Consider the following 24001-nt stretch of genomic DNA (forward strand, 5'->3'; position numbering starts at 1 on the left):
TTTCTGGAAATGTTCCACAGACGCCTGAGGCCACAGTACTGAATCCTATCATATTCTCCCCTTATATATGTATGTTCAACACAGTAAAAGATTAATAATGAATAACAAAAGAATTCTAATAGTGCGCTATAACAAAGGTTTTTTAAAACTTAAAAGTTACTTCTGGAATTTTAAATCAATACTGTTGCACCAGAATTGATCATGTTTGACTGAAGCCAGGGAAAGCAGTACTGCCAAGGACATGGCCATGCAGACTGCGTTCAGCGCTCCTCGGCAGTGTGCCACCCAAGACCCTGGCACCTGAGAAGATAGGGGGTCTTTGCTTCCCTGGAGCTCTCTCTAGTCACTATGACAGAAGACATTTCTCTCTCAAATAAATCCAGCTTTGTACACACGAAAAAGCAAAACAAAACAGAACCGGGTGTTTTCTCTCTGCCTCAACTCCACTAACACAGGACTAGATCTACCACGGCCCCTTCCGGGATGGAGCACAGCTCTCAGACTTGCAGCAGCTGCCTCACAGCTTCCGGAAGTTCCCTTTGCCCCCCATACCTTCTCCTTCACTTCATCAGAGGCATAATGACCAGCAGCCAGCAGGGCCTGTCCAGACTCATCGGCAGACTTAAAGCTGTCTTCATGAGCATCAATTTCACCCTGCAGGAAGAAAGGGCCCAAGTTACACCCAGGAGTTTGTCGAAGAAAACACAAGTCGTTGACTTTCAACAGACTGTCCTCACGGGTCGGACCATCACGGTGCCCGGGGGGGTGACTGGAGCGGCCCGAGTCAGCCATGTGAGAGCATTACTGAGCAGTCCGTTATTTACCACCAGAGCTCACGGGCCCATCATTCGTCAACCTTCCACACTAACTGGGGCCTGGCGCTGTCATCTCCTCTACTGGTCTATCTGTCCTCCGCGTGTCAAATCATTTTCTAATGGTACCTGTTAGGGGGAGCCCCTCCCAGGCCCCACTGCAATCTTCAAGATGATCTCAGCTATTTTTTTAATTTTTATTTTAATTTTTGAATTTTATCGTACAATTCTGTATAGTCTGGGATTCCCTTCCCCTCAATTTCCACGCCCTAAGATCTCAGCTATTTTTGAACACACACACACAAATACACAAACTGGGCTCATGACTGAATGGCATTGGACATAGGATGGTAATCCAAGAGGTTCATGAAAAATGGACTTAAAAGGTATGTTTATCCTGATGCAAAGAACTTTGTTTCCCATGAACTGCCAGAAGTACACTCACACACCCTGGAGAGATCTGCACGAGCGGTCACTACATCCGGGTACATCGCTCGGCCTGTCGCAGTTTCCTTTAATGCCTCTCTCTACAAGTGTGTGTACAGCCTGGCCACATCTATTCCCAAGTACCTCACATCTTTCACTGTAACTTTAAATAGCAGTTTCACAAATTCTGTTTCTGCTGCTCACGTAGAAGCACATGTTTAACCTCTGTATACTGATTTGTTATCTTGAGTTCAGAATCTCTCAGAAAGCTTAACTTCATGGAGCCAGAGCTGTAGCACAGCAGTAAAAGCCACTGCCAATGGCTCTGTGCTGCTCTGAGTCCTGGCTGTCTCACTTCCGATACAGCATTCCTGCTGATGCACCTGGAGCTGCACAAGTCTCTGGGTGTCGGCACCCAGTGGGAGTCGGCACCCAGTGGGAGTCTGGAGGAAGCCCCCAGCCCCTAGCTTTGCATTAGCCCAGCTCAAGTTGTTGCAACCATTTAAGCAGTGAACCAGTGGAAGAGCTCTTTTTCTCTCTATAAACCAGACATTCAAATAAACAATTCTCAAAACAAACAAAATCAAAGTAACAATAATTTTAAAGATTCTATGTAGCAACATTTTCTAAGCTTGCTTAAAATTTTTCAATTCCTGGGTCTGGCACCGCAGTCTAGCAGCTAAAGTCCTTGCTTGGGGAGGGGAAAGCAGCTGAGGACAGCCCGAAGCCTTGGGATGCTGCACCCACGTGGGAAACCCGGAAGAGGCTCCTGGCTCCTGGCTTCAGCTTGGTGCAGCTCTGGCTGTTGGGGCCACTTGGGGAGTGAATCAACAGACAGAAGATCTTCCTCTCTCTCTTCCTCTGTATATCTGACTTTCCAATAAAATTAAATTTTTAAAAACAAAGATTTTCAATTCCATTCAAGATAGTGCCTATTAAAGCTCATTTAATTATGAGCTATGTCCCACAGACTATGCCTTGGGGGAAATATCAGAAAAACACTTTAGACTTATTCAAACCAACCACGAAATCTAAAAAGGTTAGCACAGCAGGACCATGCAGGGATGTGCACCTGTACCCGCCAGAACTAGCCTCTCTGCTGCTGCGGGTCACAGGTCACCGACACCGGATCCGCTGAGACCTCGGCCAGAAGCAGGTGGAGCAAGTCTCCCTAGAAAGGCCCAGCAGGAATTCTCTTGGCCCTCACTGCCCAGGACAGGCTGCTGTGCGGGGAGACGATGGCTTCAGTACTGGCCAAGCCTGGCAGTGTACCTTGTGCTCCTGGTGCCTGTCCAGAAGGGCTTCAGCTCCTGCCACATCATTGGCGAGTTCGTCGGCATTGATGAGGGCTTTCATCTCGGTCACCCAGCTGGTGAGGTCACGGAAGTCGGCGAGGAAGCGCTGAAGCCTAGAAAAGCAAAGGGGACCCATCAGATGTTTCGGCAGAGGTCCCAGCAAGGCAATGGCCTCCCCCATGCTTCGAGGTCTACATTCTGCAAATCCTAGCAAATCATACAAACTCTAGGCCAGGAAACAGACTATCTGCTCAGCGCAGACTAAAAGGGAAAGCAAGACAAAGCAGTAATCAATCTTCTGGAATGATGGCAGTATGCTGGTGCAGTGGGCTAAACTGCTGCCTGCACTGCCTGCATTCTAGATGGGTGCCAGTTCAAGTCCTGAGTGCTCTACTTCAGACCCAGCTCCCCACTAATGGCCTGGGAAAGCAACGAGAGATGGCCCAAGTGCTTGAGCCCCTGCACACACATGGGAGACCCAGAAGAAGCTTTTGGTTCCTGGCTTAGATTTGGTCCAGTCATGGACATTATGCCCATTTGGGGAGTGAACGAACTAGCAAATGGAAGATCTCCATTGCTACAACCCTGCCTTCCAAATGCATAAATCTTAAGAAAAAAAGAAACAAAGAAAAATAATTAAAAAAAAAAAAAACTTACACTCTTTTCATCACTAAAATATCCTGGCCCTTTTTTTTTTTAAATTTTAAACACACCAGTCTTATTCTGTATGTTCAACTGACTTGTGATTCTAGTAGAACATTCTTTTCACTCCAGGCTGTTTCACAGGATGCCCAGAGAACAAAGCAGACACTGCCCTCAGTGTTAAGGCACTGGCACATGATGAGGTCATAAAGCTACATATATACCCTGCACCAGCAGCCATTCCCCAGCCAAACAGAGTGAAAGCAAAGGGATGGCATTTTCCGAGTGGGCAACGCTTGGCAGGTGTAAGGAAATTTCTCAGTGTCTGAAGCTAGCCCTCCACTTGTGTGCTCCTCTTCTCCAGTGAGATCAGTGACCCTGGCTGGTTGGCATGGAGGACAGCCGTCACCTGTATGAGTCGTTGAGTCGTGCGTGTCTCTCTGCGGCCAGAGTGCGGATCTGCTCCCAATTGGTAATCAGCTCCTCTCGCTTCACCTGGATCTGCGTGGCACTCAGTGGGTGGGACTGCTGCAGGCGGTCTGCCTCGGCACACAGGGCTTTGACCTAGAGACACACTCTGTTAGACCCATGCCCCTGGCCCTTGAGACGGACCCCAGGGTGGGACCAACTTCAAGCTCAGCTGCACACCCACCTTGTCCTCCAGGGCAGCCAAGTCCCTCTCCAGCCCTTCGTGCTTCCGAAGCAGAGCCTGCACGCTTGCCAGATCGCGCCCAAAGTCGTCAGAGGCCATTAATTGCTCCTTTTCCTTGATCCAGCTGATGGTCTCGTCCACATCCCTGCAGAACCAGCACATCAGTTGATGCAGTCACGACAATTGCCCAGCGAGCAGGGATCATGCATGAGCCCCAGGCCATGCTGCATCTCCTGACGGCTACCAAGCCCCACCCGGCAGACAGGTGTCCACTCAGGCCGGTACCTGTTAAAGCGCTGGACCTCAGCGGCCCCGAACAGCTTGCCCTGTCTCTGAAGAGCGAGGCCCTTCAGGCGCTGCCAGGCTGCATTCACCTCGTCCTGCTTGGTCCTGATGAGCTCCTCCTCGGGGTGCTGTTCCTGAAGCAGGCAGAGCAGAGGGGAGGGGCGGGCTGTGAGCCTCAGCACAGCGAACCTCACAAGAGCGCCTCCTTTACGGAAAAGAGCAGATTCACAGCCCAGGCCTCGGCATGGCACGGGCAGAGCCGAAAGCAGCTCTGCGATCAGCAGCCAGCTCCGCGGCAGCCTCAGCCGCCTGGCTCACAAACGGGCACTGGGAAGTTCACGAGACTTTCAGGGCTCAAGGGTTTGTTGCCAACTCCAGACTTGAGACATCCTGTTCAAAGTACTGCTCCCCACGGCGGGTGTCTGGCCCCTGGGACACCTGTATCCTATGCCCGAGGTGTCTGGGTGGAGCCCTGGCTCTGCTTCTGCAGCAGTCCTCTGTCAGGGACACCCTGTGAGGCAGCACCAATGGCTGAAGTCCCTGGTCCCTGTCACCCACGAGTGACCCGGAGGCAATTCTATGTGCCCAGTGCCAGCTGTTCGTGGGCATGTGGGAATCAATCAGTACATAAAGATCTCTTTTTTTTTTTTTTTTAAAGCAGCATTTTAATGGTTATTTTAATGCAGTTTTTTTTTTTTTTAAGATTTATTTTATTTTTATTGGAAAGGCAGATATACAGAGAGGAGAGACAGAGAGGAAGATCTTCCGTCCAATGATTCACGCCCCAGGCGGCCACAACGGCTGGAGCTCAGCCAATCCAAAGTCAGGAACCTCTTCCAGGTCTCCCACATGGGTGCAGGGTCCCAAAGCTTTGGGCTGTCCTCGACTGCTTTCCCAGGCCACAGGCAGGGAGCTAGATAGGAAGTGGGGCTGCCGGGATTAGAACCAGCGCCCATATGGGATCCCGGGCGTGCAAGGTGAGGACCTTACCCACTGCGCCATCACGCTGGGCCCTAAAGATCTCTATCTTTATGTCCTTCAGATAAAATCAAATCTAAAAAATTTAAAAATAAAAATATCCTTCCCCAGCTACATTTTGGTACTTATGTTTTGAGTCCATTAAAAAACAGTATGGGCCCGGCGCGGTGGCGCAAGTGGTTAAAGGTCCTCGCCTTGCACGCCCGGGATCCCATATGGGCGCCGGTTCTAATCCCGGCAGCCCCGCTTCCCTTCCAGCTCCCTGCCTGTGGCCTGGGAAAGCAGTCGAGGACAGCCCAAAGCTTTGGGAACCTGCACCCGCGTGGGAGACCCGGAAGAGGCTCCTGGCTTCGGATCGGCATAGTATCGGCCCGTTGCGCTCACTTGGGGAGTGAATCATCGGACGGAAGATCTTCCTCTCTGTCTCTCCTCTCTGTATATCCGCCTTTCCAATGAAAAAATAATAAAAATAAATATTTAAAAAAAAAAAAAACAGTATGTAGGGGCTGTTGCAGTAGTAGCAGCACAGCAAGTTAAGCCAGTACCAGTTCAGCTCCAGCTAAGCAGCAGATGGCCCATGACCCACATGGGAGACCTGGATGGAGTTCTGGCTACTGGCTTTGCCTGGTCCAGCCCAAGCCATCAGGGCCAAGTGGGAGTGAGACAGCCAGCAGGCAGAAGATCTTGGTGTCTCCTCTTTCTCTAACTCTGTCTTCAAACAAACAAAAGGAAAGCAAAGGGCCTGGCATGATAGTGTAGTGGTTAAAGTCTTCGCCTTGCACGCCCAGGATTCCATATGGTCGCCGGTTCTAATCCCAGCAGCCCTGCTCCCCATCCAGCTCCCTGCTTGTGGCCTGGGAAAGCAGCTGAGGATGGCCCAAAGCCTTGGGACCCTTCCTGGAGGAAGTTACTGGCTCCTGGCTTCAGATCACCACAGCACCTGCCTTATTGGCCGCTTGGGGAGTGAACCAATGGACGGAAGATCTTTCTCTCTGTCTTTCCTCCTCTGTATATCTGCCTTTCCAGTAAAAATAAACAAATCTTTATTAAAAAAAAAAAAAAAGAAAAGAAAGAAAGAAAAGCAAAAAGGCGAAGTGACTCAGGGGTGCAGCATCACCTGTGAGACTGGGGGCCTGGCCTGACTGCTCAGGGCGTGCGAGGACCCAGTCACTGTGGAAGCTAAGGTCTTCCTAGCGACACTGGCCACCCTGGCTCGCACTCACTCAGTAGGCCTGAGGCAGATCTCCATGTAACACCTGTACCTCTGGGATCCACTCTCCCTATAGCTGCTGTTAGCTGAAGTTGCCGGAGCAGCTGAACTTGGCAATGGCAGGGGAGGGTGACAGCGCAGCTTAGGGAGTTTCACACAGGGGTTGTGGAGGAGCTACCAGTGGATGAGCCCACTGACACGGCTCCCCCAGGCTGCCAGCAGAGTCCCAGCAAGCTTCACATCGAGATGAAGCGAGGAGCTGCAAGGGCCGTGGACCTTTGCCAAGGCTAAGCAGGCGCTGGCTAGAGAAACCCTGAGACCCAGCTTCCAAGGCCCAGTGAAAGCGTCACCTGGCCCCACCCAAACACGGGTGGGGCAAACATCAAATGAACTCTGCCCTTCCTGCCTGGGGCAGCCGTTAAACCTCACTCTAATTAGCAGTCATCAGCCCAGTGTGTCACACTGAAACAGAGTTCTCAGACACCCTCACAGAGCCTGCACCAATCGCCAGCTATTCCTCTGAACAGCTGAGGAAGCCAGCCCAGGCACACCCGGAGAGGCTGGCTCTCCGCCACTCACCTGAATCAGCTTGGCGGCAAACTGGTTCACTTCATTAACTCGTTCTTCATGAGCAGCCATGTCTGTTTGAAACTCTTCAAATTTCTTCTGTAGAACTTCTACGTGTTCCAGGTCCTGGCCTAGTTCCTCAGAAGTCACAATTGCCTCCTAGACAGGGCCGTAAGAGCAGAGTTACCAACCAAAGCAGGGTTGCAAAGGCTCCCAGAAACACACCAGGAAGCAGGTGGACTAGAATGGGGGCCTTGTTCCAGATGGACGCGGCTGGCCGTGCAGCCTGTGACTCGGGCCCCTCTCAGTTAAGGGGCATTTCTCCTCACATTAGGCTTTTCAAGTCAGCAAGCAGAACAGAGCTGGCCGGTAACAGGGCAATTCCACTCTGCCAACCGTGTGCTGCACCGGCCCTCCACTGTGGCTCTCGGCGGCGCCTCCCCGTCCCTGGCAAGGGCCTGCAGGCCTTCCTGCCCCAACGCACCTTGTCATTGATCCAGTCCATGACATCCTCACACTCGCGCAAATACTGCACCAGCTTCTGGGCCTGCAGCAGCTTGACCCCCTTTTCCCGCATCTTCTCCAAGAGAAGGTCCCACTGGCGGTGCAGCTCCAGCAGGCGCGTCTGGAGGTGAAACGGCAGATTGCCCGTGAGGTTACGACTCCGCCACAGTTCCGACAAGCTGTAACCTCACGGGACTCCAAACAAAAATCCATTCAGGGGGTAATTCCTAAACTCCACATTCCACCGAGTGGCCAAAGCGCACTCTCCCAGTGGCCGGTGGGAACTGAGCTTTCCTAGGGAGACACTCCCACTGACTTCAGGGAAATGGGTCCATCACCACAGTGGGATTCCTGGGCTGCTAGACTATCAGGGAAGGAGAAATGGGAATTAACAAGGAAACTGAGCAGAAAAACTGAAGGGTGTGCTCTCAAGTCACAGAGGCAAACATAAAAACAAGACGCCTCCTAGACCTAAGTTACAGCCTGTGCGGCCAGCAGGGGAATCGCAGCGTGGAGTGGAAAGAGGGGACTCCTGAAAGGGGATCACGCGTCAAAAACTTTTTCTTGGCTTTAGTTTTGGAATTTCTAAGAAAAATGCAGTTTGCACCACAATGTATTTCATGAGACTGATTTCAGATGTCACCCAGGTGGCAGCCACAGGGCCAAACATACCGAGCTCCCAGCATCTGTGGGTTCTGATAGCACAGGCGCAGTAAGGACTTGCCAAGAATGGCGCTGGTGGTGAGGATGGGGATGATGGGGGCGGTACAGGATGGCAATCAGTGCAGGATTCCAACCCAGCCTCCATGCCTGGGTTATACACACCCAAGATCCTGGGAGCTCGTGTGAAACACTGACAAAGACAAAGCTCACAGGAAAGGAAGTTGGGGATCCGCCCACCACTGACAAGTCACTCCCAGCACAACAGAAACCTGAAATGCGGGGAGGCGGTCAGCATGGGTGGATGCCCTGAGAGACCAGTGTGGCCGGCTCGCTGGAAAGGAAAAGGCAGTGGCGGAAGTGACTGTCACACACTTGGCTTCTGCCACTGCCGACTGAGACTGCGAGCCAGCACCGAGGAGAGCGCGGCAGGCACTGCAAGGCAGGCGAGAGTCAACCACAGCAAGGCGATGTCCACCTACTCGGATGTGAGACCCGATGTGGGTGGCCGTGACTATGGGGCGCCACGCCGTCCGGTACGGGGTGAAAGTCTAGACCGGTGACACACAGGTTATCCAGGGCATACACAGTCTCCCCATACCACCCACCTTCCTCTATGCCCATGCTGCCTGCAAACTAAGGTACTGAGTTACGGAACCAAGCACACTGCCTCGCCAGGACCACCCAGGTACTTGCTCAAGTTAAGAGTGAGGTTACTCTAGGTGACCAGAGAAAAACCTCTCACACTTAAAGGCCACTGCCAGCCTCACACATTTCATTTTCACACAACTAAGCTGAGAACTGGGCAGGGCTGACTCCAGCAGTGAGGAAGCATCCTGTTCGTGGTCTATCTGATCTTGCAGAGGACAGGTTAGGGAGGGTCCAGTTTTGCAAGCTTCCTACTATCTGAGAGTATGAGTGGGCAGAGCGGCGGGCGTGCCACAGACACCCTGAAAGCAGACAGGGCGGGGAACAAAGCCTGGGTGTAATCTCGCAACAGAGGCACCAACTTTCAGTGAAGCAGCTGGAGGGATACTGAGGAGAGAGGATGGGAATGAAAGCCAAGCCAGTCAGCGTGACTGGGGAGAACTCCGGCTCGGCCACCAGAGTAGGTGACCCCAGGTACTCTGAGCTTCAGTCCTTTCTGCACACCTTAGCGGTTCCCCACCAGCTGCACTGCTGCTCCACAGGGTGCAAGGGCACAGAGGGCACGGACAGACACACGCAAGGCTGGCTGCAGGGTCTGCCCTCCTCCAAGGTCACTCACTGCATCCAACGCCGGATCTACACCTCAGATTCCCCGAATGTACCACTGCCCAGCGGGCCCATTTACTTTGGGAAAGCCACTTCATCAAAGAAAGAACAAGGCATATTGATCTCATTTACTCTAAGACACTACATAAAATAATGGGAAAATGGGCAGATATATATGTGTATTTAATTATACAAACACTAGGAATAGCTAATAACCTTCAGTCCAAAGCCCAGAGCTTACTGCAAGTCTTTATCGGAGAATACAGAGGAAAGCAGGCCAATTGTAGACAAGCATTTTGCTGAAAGCCACTGGCCCGGACCCTGAGGGGACGACAACTCCCAACGATTACCAGGGAACAATGGGGGACCCCTGCTCCAAGCTGGGGCTTAAGTGCATAGCTGTCATCTCAATCTTCAGGACTGTTTTGATGAGAAAAGCCTGGGTCCTCAGAGAAATGTAGCTTTAGATGACAAAGTGATGTGAAGCGAACACAGAGCCAGACACGGGGTCTAGCAAAGAGGGATGAGAGTCGAGCTGTGGGAAACGCGCATGCACGCCTCGTCATAGGGAGAGCTCTTCTCCCTTAGCAGCCCGGACCTGGAAATGTGGAAGTGAGTCGAGGAAGATGAACTACTACGGCTCCTACTCCAACCACCCAGTGCCAAAGTGTGCCAAGACACTGCCTCTCTGTCCCAGGAGAGGGACAGAGGCGCCCCAAGTCGGTCCCCAGTGCAGCCTTGGGTGGGCTTGCAGCCCAGACCTCTGCAGCTGGCTCTGGGGGTGCACCGGCAGGTTCAGGGGGTAGGACTTCCTGAGCAGTGCCTCTGCAGCTCTGACCTTCACATTCAATCCCAGAGTGCACCGACTTCACTGACAGGCTCTGCCTGCTGAATCCTGTCTCTCTCTGTTATTTTATGTGATCTCTCAGAGTATAATCTGTAAGAAGAATATTGCTAATTTCCTGAGTATATAAACAGCTGTTTTACCTTCATGCTGGCTCAGCTAACTGAGGTAGGATTTGGTAACTGAGGCACGCAGCTTCGTACACGGATAGGAAGAGCTGGCAAAGTCTACCTCTTAGCAATGCCAATCGCTACTTCAGGGCGCCCCTCGCACCTTCATTCCCAGCCACTGCTCCACTCACCCGGATGGTTTCAGATGCAAAGTGCCCTTCTGAGATCATGAGGTTCCCGGTCTCGTCCAGCTTCACGATGGCTCCAGAGTTGGCTTGCACTTCAGCCTCAAAGGCTTGATGCTTCTGCAGCTTGCCCTGCGGTGGAGGTGGCAGTGAGCCATAGGTGCACTCCCATGACACTTGTCACTGGACCCTGCCTCCCCAGCAACACCAGAGCTTCAGCCCCTGGCGCTGGGTTCGAGAGGGGGGTGCGGGACTTCCGGCTAGCAGTCACGGGCCCTGTGTCTCACAATGGAGTGCTTGGGCTGGATTTGCGGCTCCAGCTTCTGACGCCACTGGTGACAGCTAACGTCACTGGGTGCCTGCCCCTGCCATTACTGTGGGAGGTGTGCCCAGCAGCCCCACTTCCCATCCAGCTCCCTGCCTGTGGCCTGGGAAAGTAGTGGAGGACGGCCCAAAGCCTTGGGACTCTGCACCCATGTGGGAGACCAGGAAGAAGCTCCTGGCTTCAGATTGGCTCAGCTCCAGCCTTTGCGGCTCCGTGGGGAGTGAACCATTAGACAGAAGATCTTCCTCTCTGTCTCTCCTCCTCTCTGTATATCTGTCTTTCCAATAAGATTAATCTTTAAAAAAAATAGTTTGGGGCCCGGCGCAGTTGCGTGGTGGTTAAGGTCCTCGCCTTGCACACCCGGGATCCCATATGGGTGCCGGTTCTAATCCCGGCAGCCCCGCTTCCCTTCCAGCTCCCTGCCTCTGGCCCGGAAAAACAGTCCAGGATGGCCCAAAGCTTTGGGACCCTGCACCCATGTGGGAGACCCAGAAGAGGCTCCTGGCTTCGGATCGGCATAGCATTGGCCGTTGCACTCACTTGGGGAGTGAATCATCGGATGGAAGATCTTCCTCTCTGTCTCTCCTCTCTGTATATCCACCTTTCCAATAAAAATAAAATAAATCTTTAAAAAAATAGTTTGAATATGATATAATTTATGTACTGAAAATTTCTGGATGCATTTTAAGATTTTTTTTCTTGGAAAGGCAGATGGATAAAGAGGAGGACGGAGGGAGAGAACAGACATCTCTCACTGCTGCTTCTCTCCAAATGGCCATAGCAGCCGGGTCTGGGTCATGCCGAAGCCAGACACTTCATCCTGGCTTCTCATGCGACTGGCAGTGACCTAAGTACCTGGGCCACCAGGACTCCGACCGCCACCCTGATACCAGCTGCCACTGGCTGGTGGCTCAACCAAGTGCACCACAGACCAGCCCCTCAGGCTTTGCTCTAATTTTTATTAAGGGATTCCTCACTATGAATCTTTGCTAGCAACAGAACTGTTAGCATGCTTCTCATAAACAACACTAACAACAAAAAGGCTTACGCATACATTTCAGGAGATCAACCCAGACCCTTCCTTGAAAAATATGAGAGGATCCCCAAGGGTTTTGAGTCACTGGGTTGAGAATATTGACGTTTAAAGTATTTGGAAGGAGCCAGTGCAGTGGCAGAATGGCGTAAGCCTCTGCCTGTCACACTGGCACTCCTTATGGGCACTAAATGAAGTGGCAGCTGCACCTCTTCCTGGGGAGGCAGCGGAAGAAGGTCCAGCTCTGCAGGAGTGTGAACGCAGCCCTCGCTCGGGCCAGGGGCAGCTCCAGCTGTGGCGGCCATTGTGGGGAGGAGCAGTGGCTGAAAGCTCTACCTTTCCCTTCCCGACTCTGATGCTCAAACAAATAATAAATCTTTTTTTAGAAAGCTACACTCGTCCATCCCCTCACTATTGCACTAAGGGCTGCTTGGAGCAGTGAGTCAATCCTGCCTTCTGATTGCTGCACACTCCTGTTGCTGCCACGCCCCTCAGCACCCAAGTTCGCTAACTTGGTCTGATCTGGGAGCCCCAAATCTTGGCAGGCGAACCTGCAGGTTGGTAGGGTCTTTGTAGTTCTCATCGGATGCAATCTGAAGCTTCTCCTGGATCCACTTCTCAAGCTCCTCGGCATCTCTCTGGAAGAACTGGAAGCGGTAGGAATCTTCTAGCTTCTGACGTCGCAAGGTAGACAGCTCCTTGAAGCGGTGGTACCGGTCCAGGACCTGCTGCCGCCGTTCCTGGATATCCTCGGCCGTTTCCAGCACTTTGACCCCACTTGGGTCCATTTTCTGCAGAGACAAACAAAGGGCCTTGAGGTGAGCACCACAGGATACCATGGGAACCACCTCTCTGAAGCGAGAAGGAACAAGCTGACAGCCGGGGCAGACCATCACGCCAAGGCAGCCCCTGCCACACCTCTAATGAGGAAACCCAGACCTAGCCACGGTTTAAAAATGACAATCCACTCTCCTCACCAGCTTCCTGAGCCGAGACACTCACAGAGCACCCACACAACACAGCAACACAGTGAATGAAATGCAGGGAGGGGAGAATGGCGGTTTCTGCTGTAGACTCCACCTCTGGCAAGTCCACCCCAAAGCCCTCCCACCTGGCCTCTGCACTCCATTACGTGGGGACCAGAATGAACTGGCTACACCTTAACCAGCTCTCCTCTTCCACATCGCAGCATGTGTCAGGAATGATCATAAAATATAATTGGGTCCATAGGAAAGGTGGCAAGGTAAAAAAATAGATGTAACTTGGGCCCGGTGGCGTGGCCTAGTGGCTGAAGTCCTCGCCTTAAACCCACCAGGATCCCATATGGGCAACAGTTCTAATCCCGGCAGCTTCACTTCCCATCCAGCTCCCTACTTGTGGCCTGGGAAAGCAGTAGAGGACGGCCCAAAGCCTTGGGACTCTGCACCCGTGTGGGAGACCCGGAAGAAGTTCCTGGATCCTGGCTTCGAATCAGCATACCGTTGTGCTCACTTGGGGAATCAATCATCGGACGGAAGATCTTCCTCTCTGTCTCTCCTCCTCTCTGTATATCTGTCTTTCCAATAAAAATAAATAAATATTAAAAAAAATATATATATATATGTATCTACTGAGTCCTTACTGTCAGTAACCCAGTAACCCAGAGAGTTCCCCTGAAGTATTAAACTGTCCAGGAACTTCAAAATGTCAACCCTGCAAGTCTTCAGACTATCCCAAAAGCTTGGACAAGGAGCAGTTTCGTTTTATCAGAATACACACACAAGTCCAAAAGTCGCGGTATATATTGGGGGAGGGAAGTGTTATTGTGAAAGAGTACCCTGCTTCTTCTGCAACTACTCTGAAAAGCAACAGGGCCACTGTGTAACTTCAGCATCTGTGTCAAAGCTGTAGCACTCAGCCTGCACCGCTCTAAACCCTTAGCTTTACAGGCAGTGCCATCCTGTTTCTTTTTTTTTTTCCTCTAAAGATTTATTTATTTTTTTAATTGAAAAGTCAGATATACACAGAGGAGGAGAGACAAGAGAGGAAGATCTTTCCTCCAATGATTCATTCCCCAAGCGGCCGCAATGTCTGGAGCAGCACCAACCCAAAGCCAGGAGCCAGGAGCTTCTTCCAGGTCTCCCACGCAGATGCAGGGTCCCAAAGCTTTGGGCCATCCTCGACTGCTTTCCCAAGTCACAAGCAGAGAGCTGCATGGGAAGCGGGGTTGCCAGGATTAGTATTTGCACCCATATGGGATCCTTTAGCTGCTAGGCTACTGCGCCAGGTGCATCCCATTTTAATATCAAACTGAGAACCTGACCAATTTTTCTGAAAAGCCCAGAATATGCTACTTAGACCTTATCCAGAAAAAGCTTTTATCCTGTAACAAGTAAGGATTATATTGGGCTTGGTGCGGTGGCGCAGTGGTTAAGGTCCTCGCCTTGCACGCCTGGGATCCCATATGGGTGCCGGTTCTATCCCAGCAGCCCTGCTTCCCATCCTGCTCCCTGCCTGTGGCCCGGGAAAGCAGTCGAGGACAGCCCAAAGCTTTGGGACCCTGCACCCACGTGGGAGACCCAGAAGAGGCTCCTGGCTTCGGATCAGCATAGCATTGGCCGTTGCGTTCACTTGGGGAGTGAATCATCGGATGGAAGATCTTCCTCTCTGTCTCTCCTCTCTGTGTATCCGCCTTTCCAATAAAAAAATAATAAAAATAAATCTTTAACAAGTAAGGACTATAGAGGGAGACACACACAGATGAATGGTACACGGTCTCCCAGGAGCATGTGATCTCACACAAGCCACTTCTCCCTCTCTAGGCCGCGGGGGCCCAGAGTGCAGTACACGCGGGAAGGGCTGTGATGGTGGTGTGGGCGCGGTGTGGCTCCTGCTGGCACCTTGAGGACTGTCCTGGGCCTCAGAGGGAGGAGCAGGCCCTGCATAGCAGGCCTCTCTGGCTGTGGACACACCGGCAGCTGGCAGGAAGCTGAAATGGTGGGGGCAGGGTGTCTAATGCATCGGGAGCAGTTTAAGTTTTTTCTTACAGGTTATCTATTTTAGCCCACGGACGGTAGATTTCGGAGGGCTTTTAGATAAAGGCATGAACGTCAACTTGGCGCGACAGCTTTGAGCGAGGGATCAGGAACCGACACTTGAAGTGCAGGAGTCCTGTCATCCTGAGGCCAGGCCAAGTATGCAGCTCACCTGCAGAAAGGCGCTGGGTGCTCAGCGGCGCTTAACATCTCTCAGTATTAACAAATTTCTGCCAAACAAAACTAGCATGATCCAAAATGGCACTGTGGGCGGCCCAGGGACTCTGGGTTTGGTGAGGAAGCAGACCAGATAAGCGGTCTCATCACTCCCAGCCACTGTTCCAAAACGGATTGTTTATGAGAGGAATGAACACTGCTGGCCAGGAAACATCTGCCGACTCTTCCCACAGTTCCTGCCCCAGCGATGGAGAAGTCATGGTGAGCAGAAGGCTCAGGAAGGCATGTTGCCTACAAGCTCTGCCATGTTCAGCCAAAGGTCACAGCGTGGCTGGAGGTCAGCTCTCGGAGCTCATGTCGGAGCACTGCAGGGACTGCAGCCGCTGTGGGTGCCAGGAGAGCATCGAGTGCACCTGCTCAGCTCTGGGGAGCACCGTCCTCAGCACAGGAGCTGACTGGTACCCCATTCCTTCAAACTATTCCCTACGTAGAAAGCGGGAACTTGGGGGTGGCACACCGGCTAAACCCCAGGAGCCAGCACCCCGTACGGGTGCCAGTACCCCAAAGCTTCAGGACGCAGCGCTGGCATGGGACACCCTGGCCTCAGAATGGCTCAGCTCTGGCCACTGCAGCCACCTGCGGAATGAACCAGAGCATGAAAAGTATCTCTCATGCTCTCTGTAAATCTGTATTTACAATAAAAATAAATAGATCTAAATAAATAAATGGAGGAAGGAATGTGATATTCATGTTGTATTCATGGTTTACCAGTCTTTTTCCCTACCTAAAAAACAAGCACTTGGGCCTGGCGCGGTGGCCTAGCAGTCACTCAGGGAGTGACTCACACAATCTTCCTCTCTCTCTCCTCTTCTCTATATCACTTTGCAATAAAAATAAATAAATCTCTAGGAAAAAAAAAGAAGCACTCCGCCTCACCACTCACAGACCTCTGTGGCTTCCTCTGGACAGAGCAGGAACCCACAATGTTGGCAGGACCGCAGCCGTCTGGCCCAATGCACCTGACACTGCCTAACCCATGACCTTGTCTTGCACAGAAACACATGACTGCCTTTAAAACTCCAACCCATGGGGTACCAGCATGGTAGCCTAGTGGCAAAGGTCCTCACCTTACATGCGCTAGGATCCTGCATGGTGCCGGTTCATATCCTGGCCACTCCACTTCCCATCCATCTCCCTGCTTGTGGCCTGGGAAAGCAGTTGAGGATGACCTAAGGCCTTGGGACCCTGCACCCATGTGGGAGACCTGGAACAATCTCCTGGCTCCTGGCTTTGGATCAGCTCAGTTCCAGTTGTTGTGGCTACTTGGGGAGTGAACCAGCAGATGGAAGATCTTCCTCTCTGTCTCTCCCCCCTCTGTATTCCTGTCTTCTGATTAAAAGGAACACAAAGCCTGGAGCTGCCGAGGATCTCACACTGGGGAGCAGCCTCCCGAAGAGGGAAACACCTCCTTTCTCATACACCCCAGATTCCACCTAGGTAAGCCCCCTGCCGGGGCCAGGAGTGCCAACTCAACCCTGCCAACACTGGGAGGCCCTGCTGAAACCAACCAGCCTAAAAGGCCCTCTTTGTGGCCCCATGAAGTAGGACGAGTCAATTCTAGCCCAAGTGCTTTGGTCAGGCAATAATGGGCTGTTTTTTCCTGCAGTCGATCAGCTGACGTTAGGAGGGGGAGCTGTGCCCAGTGAGGCTGGCTGGTCCTGCGGATGGAGCGTTTCAGTCACCGAGGACTCCCACTGCAGTCAGCAGTGAAACATTTCATTTTCGTGAGCACAGGAGACAATAGAAAAAAAATCAGATGAATTAACTTTCCCTTTAATCTAATAGGGAGCTGTCCTTGTCCCTGGTTACCTACAAGAGTTCCAGCAGTCAGCTGTTGGACACAGCCCTTAAACCGCTGCTAAGGGCGCCCGTGTTCCAACCCCACGTTCCACGCAGAGTCCAGGTTCCTACTAATGCCGCACCTGAGAGGTGGCAGGCTTTGGCTCAAGTGCCGCCACCCAGCTGGGGAACCTGGGCTGAGGTCAGCTCCCGGGCCAGCCCCAACTGCTACAGGCATTGGAAAGTGAACCAAAAGACGGAAGCTCTGTCTCTAGTCACTTCAATCCTCAGAAAATCAAAAATAATAAAATAACCCAGTTTCACTTTGCTCATTAAAGAGTCATTTCCAGACTACAATAAACACAGAAAACTTTTCATAAATATCATTGAAATTTACCACCAGAAGTCAAGCAGCTCTCACCCCTGCACGAGCTAGAGCCAGCTGGTGTGTGCCTCGCTGCTCCACAAGAGCAGGGCCCCTCGCCCCACAGCCTGCAGCAGGCTGATAAGGCACACAGCACCGAGGCTGTGCTGCGCCGCTACAGCACCACGAGATTAACACCTTTTGAGAGTGCCAAAAAGGGACAATCTGGAGGCTGTGACACTCCCGAGGAGCCTGTAATCTCAGCCATGTGCTTGCGGCAGGGAGCACTCCCGGGCGCGCAGAATCCGCCACCTGCTCAAAGCTGCTGAACAGATTTTTGGCCAAATTCACGAGTGTGGAGAATGAAGGACGGAAGAAGTATTAAGTTTATTCTCCATATGTTTCAGGTCACTTTTTGACTAAGGTGTGAGGAAAAGGTCCCCTTTTGGCACATCATATTAGGGAAGACTGAAGAGACAGGTTCTTTATAAACTGCAGGGCTCAGGCAAATCATTCACTGCCTCACTCAGCAAGAAGCATGAACTGATCCCAGGATGAGGAGCGAAGACTGACCACTGTGCCCTGAGTCATAACAAACCCAAAGGACTCATCAGCATTCAGCCAACACTGAGGCTTCTGAGGAACAACGAGGCTTGGCCAGAAACTGCTAATTTAATCCAAGGATGCAACATCCCTCAACTGAAAACTCATTTCTACAGAACTACAGAAAACGCTGGACATATTTGTCTTGTTGACAAATGTTAAGAGACAGCTACGTCTGACAGTTCTGGGGAGCGGACTCTTAAAGGCCCTTCCACAGGGCCCAGCGTGATGCCTCGACTGCCTTCCACCCTGCAAGTGCGGGGATCCCGTGTGGGCACCAGTTCACATCCCAATTGCTCCACTTCCCTTCCAGCTCCCTGCTTGTGGCCTGGGAAAGCAGTACAGGATGGCCCCAAAGCCTTGGGACCCTGCACCCGCGTGGGAGACCCTGAAGCTGCTCTTGGCTCCTGGCCTCAGATCAGCTCAGATCCGGTCACTGCAGCCACTTGAGGAGTGAACTTATGGATGGGAGATCTTTCTCTCTGTGAATCTTCCTTTCCCATTAAATAAATAATTAAAAAAAAAATTTTAATAAAAGCCTTCACGTGATCTACAGGAATGTTATGTGTCCCCCTCCACCCTTGTCGTACCAGAAGCCATGTCTGTCCATCTCTGGGACCCAGGGAGGCAGTGGGTGGGCGTCACACTATGTTAAGCAACACCCAAAGTGCAGATACAAACTTTTTCAAACCAAAGGTCAAATGTTCTGGAGTCTGCAGTCCTGGCAGCACCAGGCAGTGCTGGACAGCCCCCTCGGGGGAGCTTGGGCGGCATGAGGCCTTGGCACTCGCCATCTCTCTGCGGGACCCAGGAGAGGACACCAGCAAGGCAGCTGCAACAGTACACAGCACGCCAGGCCGGCCCCGCTGTCTGCAAGCTGAGCGGCTGGGTCAGACAGGCATCAGGAATGCCGCAGAAGGAATTCTGACTTTCAGACAGGATACAAAACATGCGGTTTCACAAGGGCATTTTGGGAACCAACAAGATAAACAGATCATGTAGCTCTATGAGAAAAAGAAAATTCATAAATGTCACCCAAGATCACACACACCCTTCATCCATCTCGCTTTGTTCCTTAGAGCCCAAAAGTCTACAACTGACAATACCTCCCCCACGGCTTAGGAAGCCAGTCTATTACCAAACCTGAGATTGGCAAGCAAGAGAACTACACCCACGGACGTAGAAGGGCTCTCTGGGAACAAAGCACCAAAGAATTGATTAGCACTCCCCCAATCTGTGTACCCAAGGACCCTCAGATCAAACAGATCCCATCAAAACCAGCTGAGCTGCAGACCTTAATGGCAGATGTGATGGTAAGCTCAGAGGTACTTGGTTCATTAAAGACTTTTAACATGACAAGAAACAATTTTTGATCAAACCACATTCCAATAGGACTATGGATGCCACGACAGCTTTCATGTCACCTGCTTAGCACTGTTCCGCATTGGCTTTAAGAAAGCAAAGAGTCACTGCATCAAGATTCAGAAACACAGAGTGAGGGTGAGCACCGGACTTCCGAACACCTCCCTGGCTCTCCCGGCACTACTTACCTTCCAGCCTGGGAAATCCAGGAGAGGCACGTAAGTGCAATGTACTGTCACTATGATTTGAAATAGGACACGAATATATATAGAATGGCCCAGGTTCACAAATCCCATTCATTAACTGGTCTGATTTTTAAAAGGGCCTGCCTTGAATTTAGCATTTGTAATCACTAGACATTTCCAAAGTTTACAATTTCTCAGGTTGGGCTATCAATCTACTGATTTTTATGCTTTCTTTAAATTCAGAAAAAGGCCCTATTCAGCAAACACACACAAACAGTACACAAATAAGACATTTTTCTAAACAAAAGGAAAACCAACCCAAGTTTATAATATTTGTCAAATTCAAAAAAATGCTGTTTTCACTTGTGTTTTCAGATTATTTTCTCAAATATCTAGGATATTTTAAGTCCCTTGGTTCCCAGGAACCAAGTGCCATAAACAAACAAACAAACAAAAAAGCAGCAAACTACATGCAAAGACCAGAATGGCGGTAAGAAATTAATAAATATATCCATGCCGGAAAGGAAGGCGAAAAACGGGCTTTGCAAATTTCAGAGCAAGGAATGCTGATCACAGAACAGCAAAAAACCCCAGCAAACCTCACCAATCCGCTCAACGGAAAGGCCAGGCGGAGGGGTCGTTGCAGATCACTGCACCTCTCGGCCTCGCGCGTGCCTGCACTGCAAGCCAAGCAAATCCGGGCGGCCACACAGCTCTGCATGCTGGACAAATACCTGGGCTCTGCGTTTACGAAACGATGACAACATGACGCAGGAATGCGCAGTCTGAAGAGGGAGGGGAGGAGCAAGGTCACCAGCTTCCAGGGGCCAACAGAGCAAAAACCACTTGGAGAGAACATCCTGACACCTGGAGACAGGCCCGCAGCCCACGCGTGACGCGCAGCCCACGCGGGCCGCGCCGCCCGGCATCTCAACCCCGTGGGGCACTCAGAACGTGGACAGGAGACTAAGGGGCCAGGGTTACTATCCACATGCTGACTGGGCCAAGTCACACCCCTTCTTGGGGCAGTTTTTCCACTTGTCAAAGTCGAAATACTGAATATGTTTTTGAAAACTAAACATGCCTCCAACTTGATCCACATTCTAAATTAACCTGAGAACCCAGGACTGCATTCCTAACCGCCCTTTGTTGATAGCATGAAATCACCCAGAAATAACAGGGACTGGGGCTACCAAGCTCTGAGCTGTGGGCCTGGGCGTGTCCACATCCTGGACAAAGCACCATTTCCTGACCAAAACTAGTGCTGGTACAGAGGAATATGCAAAAAAGGTGGCAGCGAAGAGGGTGATGGCCGCTGGTCCAGCTGCCCCTTAGTCAAGGGGCTTGAGAGCTCAGCTATGCAGCCGTGCTTCTCCACCGCATTCCTGGAGTCACTGCATTCCTGCCCTGCACCACCACAGCTGAGGGGCCGAGGCAGGCAGGGCTGCACAGCTGGGGAGCCCACTGACCTTTGTGTGTAGGACGTGGGGAACGAGGATGGAAATTTCTCCCTTGGCATCTGCAGCCAGCCCCACCCTTGGGAAGGGAAAAGGAAGAGAAAAATCCCAACCCTGGGAACCTAAGGACGCGCACTTCGAGTGGCCACCCCCTTTAAGCCTCTTCCTCAGATCGCACAGACTGACGCTGCAGGATCAGGTGTCTCCAATTATTAGATTACTAGAAAACACACAGCCAAGGCCCAGAGCCCAGTGGCTGACAGCCTCCCTGCAGACCTGCTCCCCACTTGTCCTGGTCCCTGGATAACACTTAACACACTTTATGGGTCCCTCGGAGCAACGATTAGCCCAGTTACTAAAACAGGCTTATCGCTCATTTCCTGCACAGAGGCCCTGATGGGGATCCGACCCTGCAGCACATCTTTCAAACATTGAATTCAATGTGACCTTCCAAGAAATCTAAGATTCAAGGTGCAAGATAAGGGAAACAGGAATGACTGGTGCAAGAAGCTGGAGCCCTGGTTTCGGGGCTCTGCCAACGTCGGGCTCCTGCCGTTTGTTCTCGAGATTTTGTTTCCTGGCACCCAAGACATCCCCACCCTCCCATGTTGGGTGCCTTCTGCCCAATTGCCATGACGACGCAATTTCCCAACACGTTACAAGACCTTCAGATGGTCTCTCTTCTGTTCTTCCCAGACAGCCATGATGGGAAGTTGTTTTTTTTTTTCCTCCAATACCATGATGAAGCCAGAACAAAGAGCCTAAATATTTTAGGATCTATTACATAAGGAATGGGATAATATGCTGCAGCAAGGAGCCAGCATCCTCACTCCTAGAATTTGGGGCAATTCAGCCTTCTTAAAGGGGCAAAAAAAAAAAACTCTTTAATTTTAGCAAACCCCTTATTTAATAAGGTCTATTTTATTCCAGGATCTGAAGGAATCTGGTGAAAAGCAAATTTTCTTTGAGAAACGTCTTATCAAATTCGCAGAATGGGTATCACACAAAAGACTGCTCTGTCACTGCGTATCAGCACGGGGCGTAGGATTTTAAAAAAGCAATGTATGGCTTTCTGCTGGATTCGGTCTTAGAAAAATTAAGGGGTGGGAGGGCTGTACCCTATTAAGTAATTGGATTTGCATCCCATTTCAAACAAGTGTAACATCTTCTCATTATTGCCAGTAAATCACAACTGGGGAGCGAAAATGTTTATTACAGGGAAAGATAAGGAGAGAATCCATCTAGCGCCCTCCGGGGTCCAAGAGAGGACCAAGAAATGCCATTCCGCACGGAATTAAGGTCAAAAGCAGCCCGGCATTCTAAGGCTGCGCTTCTCCTCACCCAAGGGCCAGCGGGGAAAAGAACTGGGGGTGACGCCAAGAAAGGGGTGGCCAGGTGGCACCCGGGAAGCCCCCGCCCAGCAGCCTGCCTGCAGAGGCCGCAGGGCGCAGGGCGAGGACGGCCCCCTCCCCCGCGTCCGTGACATTCCAGAACCGGCGCCCAGGCTCGGCCCCGCGGCTCCCACGCGCCACAAAGGCGGCGGCGGCTGCCCCGCTCGCCCCGCTCCTCGGAAGACCGCGGAGGGCAGCGGCCAGAGGCCGGCCCGGCTCACCTGTCCGCGCCCGCCCCGCCCCGCCCCGCCCCGCCCGGCGGCTGCCCAGAGGTCGGCTGCCCAGCGGCCACCCGCCCCCCGACGCCCGGCCCGAGCTTCCCCGCCGCCCCTCTCACCGGGTCCTGGTGGGTGAGGGGCGTGGGCGCGCCGCGCTGACGGGTGCTGAGGGGGCGCAGGGAGAGCGAAGCGGCTCCGCGGCCTCCGGTCCGGCAGGTCTCTCCGCAGCGGGTAGTGGCGGCGACGCGCGCGCCCCGCCTCTTTTATAGGCGGAAATGCGCGCTCCCGCGGGGGGCGGGCGCGAGCGCGCGACGGGGTGGAGCTCCCGCCGGCTCGCCGCCGGAACGGCCGGCGGAAAGGGCCGAGCGCTCTGCGGAAGGAGCCGAAGCGGCGTTGCCGGGCAAGAGGCGACCGAGGGCGGGCCTCGGGAGGATGGGAAGTAGGGCGCGCGCGAGGGGTGAGGGGCGGTGGTGCAGTGGAGGCGCTGCCTCCGCCCAGGCGGGCCCGGGGGACCCTCAGCGCTCCTCCCCCGCCACAGCCCGCGTCTTCCGGCCCTGGCTGCCCCTCTCGGCCCGTCCTGCGGAGAATCGGCCCGCTCCCTCCAGTCCCTGCCGTCCCCGCCCCGCTCCCACCCCGGGAGCCCTTCCCGGGACTGCGGCGAAGGGCGGGGCGGGGGCCGCTGCCGCAGTCTGGCTGGGGATGCTGCGCGCCCCGGTTCCCGAGGGTGAGGTCACCCTGGATCCTCCGCTTCCTTGCCCGCATTCCCGAGGGAGGAGGCCGGCGATGAGGGCCCCCAAAACAGCCTGGGAGGTTGCCCGGGGACCGTGATTCGGGGGTCTCAGTTTGAGCAGAGGGAGTTGTGAGACGAAAAGGCCAAATTTGGATCAAAAAAAAAAAAAAAAGGAAAGAAAAAGGTGGCCTAATTTGGGGCAAGAACCTGTCCTGTATTCTAAGCTAGACACGAAGGTGCTTACACCACAGTTTTCCTTGGGCTCAGAGAATCATGCTGAGAATTTTGAGTGACACTTATTTTTTTTAACCGTTGCAATTATTTTGTGAGGTAGATTAGTTAAAAAGGTTTCATTTCTGTGAAAGAGCCTGAGAGAGGGAGAGACAGATCTTCCAGCCACTGGTCCACTGAGCCCACACCGCAGGCCAGGAGGAAGAGGCCTCTTTGACAGGACCCACGCTGCAGGTGAGGTGGCCAGCACTGGGGAACTTGTGCTGGACAGTGGGGACCCTGAAATTGCTTGCTTACTGTGGGGGTCTCAGACTGCTCACCGAAAGCCCTGCCTGGCCCTTTCCTGGCTGGTTACAGCTGGACTGCAGCCACTGTCACCCAGCTCATTCCTGTGCAGTCAGGCAGAGCCAGCCATGCAGCCAGAGAAGGCCCTGGCCTCCCTCCCCAAGCAGCCGACCTCTGGAAAGAAGCTTCGAGATGCTGGGCTCTGCACCAGAACTTGGTCTGGGCCCAGCCCAGGCTCCTCGGGCCTCTGCAGCCGGGGTGGGGGTGGGGGTGCGGAAGAAAGACAAGACGCAGCCACACCCCAGTCTGCAGGAAAAACGTAGGAGCTGGGAGGCATTTCCTGCAAACTTCTGTGCAGAAAAA

The 24001-nt window shown here is 52.6% G+C and overlaps 1 protein-coding gene across 10 annotated transcripts in view; it reads right to left on the bottom strand.

Annotated features, from left to right (window-relative positions):
• SPTAN1 (spectrin alpha, non-erythrocytic 1) overlaps positions 1 to 22603 on the bottom strand; it is a 57765-nt gene extending 35162 nt beyond the window's left edge. For 6 of the 10 annotated variants that reach the window (XM_040963649.1, XM_040963648.1, XM_040963644.1 and 3 more), the window contains exons 1-9: positions 12334 to 12768; positions 10431 to 10556; positions 7352 to 7492; positions 6880 to 7026; positions 4113 to 4246; positions 3828 to 3972; positions 3585 to 3739; positions 2511 to 2646; positions 553 to 654 (exon numbers count right to left, since the gene is read on the bottom strand). In XM_040963649.1, coding sequence (XP_040819583.1) covers positions 553 to 654; positions 2511 to 2646; positions 3585 to 3739; positions 3828 to 3972; positions 4113 to 4246; positions 6880 to 7026; positions 7352 to 7492; positions 10431 to 10556; positions 12334 to 12675 — 1428 coding nt within the window. In that variant the 5' untranslated portion in view covers positions 12676 to 12768. Of the gene's footprint in view, positions 1 to 552; positions 655 to 2510; positions 2647 to 3584; positions 3740 to 3827; positions 3973 to 4112; positions 4247 to 6879; positions 7027 to 7351; positions 7493 to 10430; positions 10557 to 12333; positions 12769 to 20060; positions 20113 to 22511 lie in introns of those variants that run through there. The other 4 variants (XM_040963642.1, XM_040963641.1, XM_040963651.1 and 1 more) reach the window with 3 other exon arrangements.
• Between the last annotated feature and the right edge of the window lie 1398 nt (positions 22604 to 24001).

This window comes from Ochotona curzoniae, unplaced genomic scaffold (assembly GCF_017591425.1).
Source record: "Ochotona curzoniae isolate NIBS_2020 unplaced genomic scaffold, NIBS_Ocur_1.0 scaffold_3208, whole genome shotgun sequence".
NCBI lineage: Eukaryota > Metazoa > Chordata > Mammalia > Lagomorpha > Ochotonidae > Ochotona > Ochotona curzoniae.